Source organism: Ciona intestinalis, chromosome 5 (genome assembly GCF_000224145.3).
Source record: "Ciona intestinalis chromosome 5, KH, whole genome shotgun sequence".
Taxonomy (NCBI): domain Eukaryota; kingdom Metazoa; phylum Chordata; class Ascidiacea; order Phlebobranchia; family Cionidae; genus Ciona; species Ciona intestinalis.
The window spans coordinates 2,338,311-2,346,577 of NC_020170.2; the positions used below are offsets into that span (position 1 = coordinate 2,338,311).

Here is an 8,267-nt window from a genome sequence, read left to right on the forward strand (position 1 = left end):
GCTACGGTTCCAGCAAACACACGTCCGAAGGCAAAGAATCGACCTTTGTCTGATGTCGGTACCATCTTGCTTACGTACATCATCAAGGGGCCTTTAGATCACAGTTGATGATGGCTGAATAAATGTTAACGGTTAAAAGCATATACTTTGTAACTGTTAATAATAAAATATCAAATGTAAACACCAGACTTCCAGATAAAAAAAGACAAAATTTAATAATAAAATATTACTAAACACATACCAGTGGCTACTTCATCATCAGCTGGACCTTCATACAACAACTCAGATCTGTATTTCTGAGCCACAACTGGTGATGGTAAATGAATGGTGATCATCTGAAGCAGAGTGTCTCCAGCTGGCAACCAGGTCCTCATAAAAGCTTTGAGAAGTTGCTTCTCCACCTTGTCTTTGTCATCTCCCTTCAGTTTGACATTACACTTCTCCATGAGCTTCCCAATCTCCTCAGTTTTGTTGTTCATAATTGCGTCAAACACCTAGGGTAGAAAGTTTAGTCATTTACTTCCATAGATGAACTAGAATATGCTGACACAAAGAGCTGGGAATTTTTTTAAACAAAACCAGAATTGGTATGATGAATTATCATACTACCTTATAGATAGGAGTCAACACAAAGGTGTTAAAGCCACGGTCGCTTTCAGGAGACTTTGATTTTGCCCATTTCTTGGTTGAAGGGTTAAAGTAGTTATCCCCCCATAGCCTGTTCATTAACTTTGGCAATGGAACTTTGAATTTTTCAGAGTACATTTCTGCAAACTGCTTGAGTGAAAAGGCCCAGCCATGGAGACCGGATCCAAAACCAACAGTTCCCTTCTGAGGGTCAATCTGTGAAAAAAAGCTTAAGTTATAAAAAGTGACACATAGATGCACAATATATGGACAATAAATTTTTTATTTGTAATATACGAATGACTAGAACAAGTAAAACAGTTGTTTGTCCATAATGTAACTCACCATAATGTTACCCATAGGACCATCTTCAACTGCGTAAGTGGCCACAATTACGTTCACACTTTCCACGATTCTCTGGAAGGTCTGGTACAGATCTTCCTTCTCCAGTTGCAACTCAAGCAGTGCACGGTCCATCTTGTTCATGAAGACAATAGGCCGGATTCTCTCAGAGATGGCTTGTCGTAACACGGTCTCGGTTTGCACACATACACCTGTAAGTCACATTTAAAACATGGGTGGTAAAAATAATACAAAACGTATCATAGTGGGTTAGAACACTGGTGTACGACTTGGCCGAAGTAGATAAAATATGGAGAGAAACAAATGGTCTGTAGTGTATTGCTTACAGTTCATACTTTGAAATACGTGGCAGAAAGTTGGCTCATTTTACACAGAACGTTATTTCCTGTAATGTAGACAGGCTGGTGGTTCGTGTTTAGTTTCTAGTAAAAATAGACCAGAGATTCAGAATGAATGTAATGAGCAACAGCCTTTTGTATTGGCAAAACAAATAAATTTCGCAATAGTGCAAGTTTATGTTGCAATTCAGTGACTGATTAAACATAGACTCCCAATTTGTTTGCCACGACTGGTGTGTTATATGAAACTGTTGTTTGCCGTGTGCTAGCTGATGTAATACGACCAGACTTTATGGGACACTACTTAACTCTCACCTATTAACAATAAGACGAAACATTTGTTTTGTAACATTATAATTTTCAATTTTGCCATGCTGAAAACAGACCAAACAATTTAAGAACACCATGTCCACTATGTCATAGTGGATATTGCAGACATTGGGACCCAGTGAATATAAGTAAAAAAATACTGACCACTGACGCAATCCACAACAACAAGAGCTCCATCAGTTACACGGAGAGCTGCTGTCACTTCAGATGAGAAATCTACGTGCCCGGGAGAGTCGATTAAATTAATCAAGAATCCATTCCCCTCTTTCTTTCCTTCAACCCATTGCATGTCCTTATCACTCAACTCGTAGTACATTGAAATAGCACTGTAAAAGTAAGGATTGTTTATTTAAATATTTTTAGTCAATCTACACTAAAACACGCTGTATATTTATTGTCAAAATTAAAAAAAAATATGGTTTGTTGGTGCTAGTAAAGAATCCTACACCTTAACCAGAAGCAATACATCTAACAAATTCAAAATCTGTTACTGCTTTATTTATATTTCAATCTGAAGTTTTGGTTTAATAAAGTGAACAATTTGATCAAAAATTCAGATTTCAGTAAAGTGGAATACTAAAAACACACATACAGCAACTTTTTATGTAAGAGTATGAAAATGTCTGTTTTATCTGCGACAATTCTTAATAATAGCCCCCACACACGAGACAAATAACAGTCTAAAAAAGGAGAGATCTTGTCAGTAACTACCATATTCTGCAGACTGGACAACAAAACTGGGTGGTTTATTACTTACGTTGACTTAATGGTGATGCAGCGATCCTGTTCATCTTTCCTGGTATCAGTGAATCGAGCTTCACCAGCTTTTGAACCAGCCATGATTCCTGCTTTGCTGACCAACGAATCAGTCAACGTAGATTTTCCGGGGTCGACATGGGCAATCACGGACATGTTCCGGATGTTGGTCTTCTTGTCCATGATCTCACGGATCTGATCGATGGTAAAATTCACCTGCGGAAAAAAGTAAAAATGAATATTTTGTAAAGTTAAGAATTCTATATTTTCATTTATTAAATGTTGGGTCAGGCTCTAAGGATTTACGGAAAAACCACGAACTTGTCATTTCTCGCAAAACAATTGAAGAAATTATTGAAATTGGTCGACTTCTCATTTTTCAAGCAACTTTTTTATCCGACTTGATCTGCGTTTGTGCTTTACTAAATTGATAAATACCACTGCTTAGGCGTTAATGAACGCCTCTACTATTCCAATAAACAGTTATGTTGCAGTTAAACTTACCATGATGTTGTTTTTCTTGTTTCTAAACAACTGAACCTATAACAGCCTTTCCAATATTGAAGGCTTTAAAAAGGATCGAAACGTGATATTGCCTACGTCATCGCATGTCGTTGCCTGATGTTGCGCAATCAAACATAGAAATCAAAATCTCTTTTTAAATTTTTTTTATAAATTTTTCAAAGTTTTTTTAACCTAAAACTAATAGTTTTATTGATTATACTCGTAACTGTAATTCAAATATTACTAGTTAGTTTTTTTTTTTATGTTCGTAATAACTTTAGTCGAATTTCATGTTTTGTCATTTACTGTTGTAAATAGTGCTGCATTTCCTTATTCTTTTAATATTTTGTTGATATATTTTCACTTTTATTGCACATTTATATATTGTATCCGGTGATTTACAACCGTTTATGGGGAGGCGTTTGATTGATTTGTCGGTTTGTTCTTCTTTGACAACGACAGACAAGGAAAAAGGCGAAACCATGGTGCGCTTCGGTCGGTAAACAGATGGACTTTGGATACCGGTTAGCGACAAACATAAGCAGTATGTTAAGGAGATTATATAGTATTCAATAAACACAAATATATAGTGTAATTTTTTCACATGCCGTTTGTTTGTAAGAGTATAGCATTTATACAGCTTCATAGCTTTTAATGTTTTTCTCTTTTAAAGTTATTACATAAGTGAATAATTATTATACTTCCAAACCTAACATGAGAAAATAAATCAAATATGCCGTGTCGTGTGATTTATTTATATAATTTTGTACGAAGTTTTTTAACTTAAGAATAAGAATTTTGTTTATAATGGCTATAATTGTAATCCAATTATTCCTGGTTATTTTTGTTTAATTTATTTATGTGTGTCTTGCGATTTATTTATATGGTGTTTATATTAAATAAAATTGTAAAAAATGCTCTTTTATACTAGTTTGCTAATGAATTCAACTGCAATTATATAGAGCTGTTTTATTGTTGTCTATGTTACCTCATATATTAATTAATGCAATATCATGGTTGTATTATATAAACAGACATCCATATATAAATAAGACAAAAATGTAATTTAAATAATTTCCATAAAGGGGTTTTTAATATTTAATATTCAGTTAAATAGATTTAAATTTATAAAACAACATTATAATTATGGTGTTATTAGCATTTCTTATTAAATCCACTCTTCTTATAAATTTAGTTTAAAGCAATTACACACAATTTGACTAAGTATTACTTAATTAGCTTTGTTGTTAATTGTTTTGTTTAGCTTATGTGTGATTTTATATATTCTTTTATAAGTCTATAGTGTCTCTGTAAGTTTATTTCAAAATAGTTTACATGAATAGGCTATGGCCTGGTGCAGTTTTTTTTTACGTGGTGCCAAATTAAATGTTGTGCTTTAGATTTTGTCTTAATACTTGCTACTTAACAACCTTAATCATAATATTTTACAGATCAGATATTTAAGATAGGATTAAATCGGTATTATCACCATGGAGGTTTTAACTGTCGCTCAGTTAAAAGGGCTCGAAAAACATAAATATTCTTCTACTGGAAGCTCCCTAGTTGAGCCTGTTATGCAGGTATTTTGGAGATGGCTAATCGAGTTATTTCCGATGTGGATTGCCCCAAATATGATCACCATTATTGGATTAATAGTAAACATTGTTTGCTCATTCTTGCTTATGTGGTATTGCCCCACCGCCACGGAAACTGCCCCAAGTTGGGTTTATTTTATCAACTGTATTGGTTTGTTTATCTACCAAGCTTTGGATGCAATTGATGGGAAACAAGCTCGAAGAACTGGGTCGTCTACTCCACTTGGAGAATTGTTTGATCATGGTTGTGACTCAGTTTCGTGTGTATTTGTTGCCCTTGCCACTTCTATCTCAATGCAACTCGGCTACCATCCCTGGGTGATGTTTACTATGAGCGTGTCTTCCTATTTTACATTTTACTTCGGTCATTGGTGCTCCTATGTCACAGGTGTTCTGCAGTTTGGACTTATTGATGTTACAGAAATCCAGCTTTTTACTATGCTGGTTTTCCTTTTCAGTGGTACTTTTGGTCCAGCAGTGTGGAGCACACAGATACCAGTATTGGGATACCCTTTACATGTAGTACCCTTTATCTTTGTAGTCATTGGCTGCTTGGTTACCTATGTTAGATTCACAAGAAAAATAATGAATGGTGGTTGTGGTCAAAATGGATCAACAATTGCGGACACAAGTGTTATCTCTCCATTTTTTAACATAGCTGTTGTTGTTGCTTTTTGTTTAATGATCGCAACACAGTCAAAACACATGCTTTTTCACAACCATCCTGTTTTGTACTTGCTTTTCTTTGGATTTGTAAGTGCAAAAGTTACAAACCGGCTAGTAGTTGCTCATATGACAAGAAGTGAGCTTCATCTACTCGACACTTCCCTACTGGGACCTGCAGCCTTGTTTCTCAATCAATATTTTGGATTCTATGTGAATGAATACTTTCTTTTGTGGATCTGTTTCATTCATTCAACATTTGATATTGTGCAATACATGGTACAAACGTACAACCAAATCGCAGACCACCTAAATGTTTACATCTTCTCCTTAGCACCAAGAGAAGGTGCAAAAAAGAAGAACAATTAGCGAGACATTTGTGGAAATTCACCGTACCATGTGGGATTCCAGTATATTACGCTATACGTTGCATTTTTGTTTAAAATGTGATAAATTTTACTTATATGGTGAATGAATTGACAATGTACAAACAATTATGTACTTCTTACGTTGCCTAATCTATTCGGGCTGTTGTTAAGCACTTTTAACGCCTACAAAAAGTTATAAACAAAGTAATGCCCCCGCTAATTAAGTAGTACACTTATTGTGATTTTTCATCCGGCTGAAACTCCTAATCAGTGTGCATTTTATTATGCACTATACACTGTGGATCATTCAATATCATTCCGGTTATATCAAACTTTAACTTGACACAGAATAATTGTAGCCTTTAGGACTTAACATTTGAAAGTCCTTGGTTTGTGTTTTATAAAGGTTTTAAATAATGCAAAGCTGGCTTAGTATGTTTTAAAACCAAATGAAATGCAGAAAGCCACTTCCTGGTATTCAGTTATTCATGGTAAAATACTGTTGATATAGATAACGATAATGACAACATTTTTAAGGGGCTTTTACTGCAATAAAATGCTAATTCACATATTATTATTCATTTAGTTGTAATTGATAACAGCAAAATGAAAGTTTTACTTTTTAAAGCATAAATTTCAAATCCTTGATATATATATATTACTATAAGTTAATTCTCAGTGATGCGATTTAGTTATTATGGGTTACGCAAGTGCACTAATAACAATGTATCAGTATGTAATTTTTGTTTGACTGTATACATCTACATGCTTGAGTAATCTGTCCATAAGCGAAATTGCCCATACTAGTTTTTTCATTTGTTAATTGTAAATTACCTTTTAAGCAATCAAAGCCTTGTTAATTATATTACTACAGTGTTTACATTATACAGAGTCAAAATTTTACTAATTCGATGTTTATATTAAACTTAGCCAGAAATACATTTTATTTTGGTAACCATTGTTCCAGCTTTATTATATTCTGCTAACAGCCCAAACCTCTAAGCAAAATGTTATTGCCATCGGTTTGTTATTATTTGTGCATTATTTTATTTTCTGGTGAATTTCCTTGTGCAGTTTATGTCATTTGATCGAAAACCATTGGTGTAGGTGTTTATACTAGCAATGTACCAGAAATTTTAAGGCTTGGCTGCAGTTTTAACAGCTCCTTTTTTTGTGCCTTTAATTCTGTGCAAAATTTGTAGCTAAGAAGGGCATGTGATGGTATGTTAGTATATGCAGTGTGTTCTGTGTTTTTCGATCAAAGTGAATGTTTTAAATCAACAGGTCTGTGTTTAGGATTGAGAACTGGATTATATATTTGGATGACTTATGTTGTCGTCGGTCATCAGAGGCTAAAACTGAGGTCACCTCTGTTGCAAAGCATTGTGTGGTGAGAAGTGAAACAAGCTTGTCCGGTTCTATTTTTTAGGTGGTAAGCTTCTTATGGCATGGCACGCCATAGAACCTGGAGGGCCAGAGTTGGCCCTTACCCCAACAAACACCTAGCAGCCCCCCTGCGTTTGGTTAATAGTGCAAATCAAGCAATGACAATTTTCTACCACAAACATGTTCATTTAAATTTTCATATATTATATTTAATTATTATAAGAATACACCTTTTTGTGTGGAGTAATATATTTCTTGATCTTAATGATTACATTTATATAGCTTATAGGATTTGCACAGATTTTGTTTTACTATGATGACGCTGTGCTGAATTTTACTAAAGCAGAAAACTGCAGCATGGTGAGTCATTATGTAGTTTGTTTATATTTAACTATCTGGTTATAAATTTTCATGTCAAACTTTTTCTAGGAAAACTAATGTGGTAATACTCACTCTTACCAAAAACAGTGTATTTTTTTATATTCAAAAAAGTTTTTTTTTTTCTTAATCAATATAGCACTTTATTGTCACAAATATTTAAAACATTGTATGTAACTTTGTTACAGGATGTGTTTTTTATCATTCGTCGTGAAAAGACGACAATATTTGCTGATGCAAAAGAATCGAGCACTGTCTTGGATTTAAAGAAAATTATTCAGGGAATCCTAAAAGTCACACCAGAGGATCAAGTATTATATAATGCCTGTAATGACCAGGTAAAGTTTCTAAAACTTAATACAGTAGAACTGTGAATTACTGCAATGATCACAGTTGTGTTGCAAAATTGACTAACCTTAAATTAATATTTAGGGTGTGTTACGTAAAATTGTCAAATGGATTTTTTGAAAGTTTAGCGATATAAACCGATTACAGAATTCAAGTCGGTGTGGTGCCATGAACATTAAAACCCCCCAATTCTGCTGTACTAGTTCATGTACTATGGAATAATTAAAGCTGTTGTATGTAGTAATTAAATAAAGATTAACGCAGCAAAAATAAAGCATGTTTTAGATTGTTCAAACCTATCTCACAGGCTTTTTTATAAATAACTACTGAATTGAAATTCTAACACCATAAAACTTGTATTGTAGGCACTGGAAGACAATAAGACTCTTGGAGACAGTGGTTTTACACAAGCAAATGCAAAAGCTCAGGCACCTGCTCTCCTCAAACTTGCTCTTAAGGATGGAGGTAGTGCGACTTACATGCCTTTTTTTAATTATATAATATGCAAAATTGTGTAATTGGTCAGTAATTACCTGCCCAGATGTAGGGATGCACATTACAGAATTTCGAATCCATGAGATTCGAATCCTTTTGTATTCGAATCTAATTAC

At 34.1% G+C, this 8,267-nt stretch overlaps 3 protein-coding genes across 3 annotated transcripts in view; 2 read left to right on the forward strand and 1 right to left on the reverse strand.

Moving 5' to 3' along the window:
• LOC100178953 (elongation factor 2-like) overlaps positions 1-3,054 on the reverse strand; it is a 6,054-nt gene extending 3,000 nt beyond the window's left edge. The window contains 8 exon segments of the mRNA XM_009860333.3: positions 4-97; positions 100-114; positions 242-494; positions 610-843; positions 973-1,181; positions 1,803-1,984; positions 2,416-2,630; positions 2,919-3,054. Coding sequence (XP_009858635.1) covers positions 4-97; positions 100-114; positions 242-494; positions 610-843; positions 973-1,181; positions 1,803-1,984; positions 2,416-2,630; positions 2,919-2,921 — 1,205 coding nt within the window. The 5' untranslated portion in view covers positions 2,922-3,054.
• A 1,318-nt stretch (positions 3,055-4,372) lies between these two features.
• LOC100176633 (choline/ethanolaminephosphotransferase 1) lies at positions 4,373-6,828 on the forward strand. Its single transcript, XM_002120816.5, has one exon. The coding sequence runs from the start codon at positions 4,409-4,411 to the stop codon at positions 5,543-5,545; it is 1,137 nt and encodes a 378-aa protein (XP_002120852.1). The 5' UTR covers positions 4,373-4,408; the 3' UTR covers positions 5,546-6,828.
• A 384-nt stretch (positions 6,829-7,212) lies between these two features.
• Positions 7,213-8,189, forward strand: LOC100186014 (elongin-B-like). The gene is made up of 3 exons (XM_026834707.1): positions 7,213-7,290; positions 7,497-7,646; positions 8,022-8,189. The coding sequence occupies exons 1-3, from the start codon at positions 7,288-7,290 to the stop codon at positions 8,172-8,174; spliced, it is 306 nt and encodes a 101-aa protein (XP_026690508.1). The 5' UTR covers positions 7,213-7,287; the 3' UTR covers positions 8,175-8,189.
• Positions 8,190-8,267: the final 78 nt, after the last annotated feature.

Coding starts and splice junctions, on each gene's coding strand:
- LOC100176633 (XM_002120816.5), top strand. CDS start 4,409: ATGGAGGTTTTAACTGTCGCTCAGTTAAAAGGGCTCGAAAAACATAAA.
- LOC100186014 (XM_026834707.1), top strand. Junction 7,647..8,021: donor ATAATGCCTGTAATGACCAG/GTAAAGTTTCTA, acceptor CTTGTATTGTAG/GCACTGGAAGACAATAAGAC.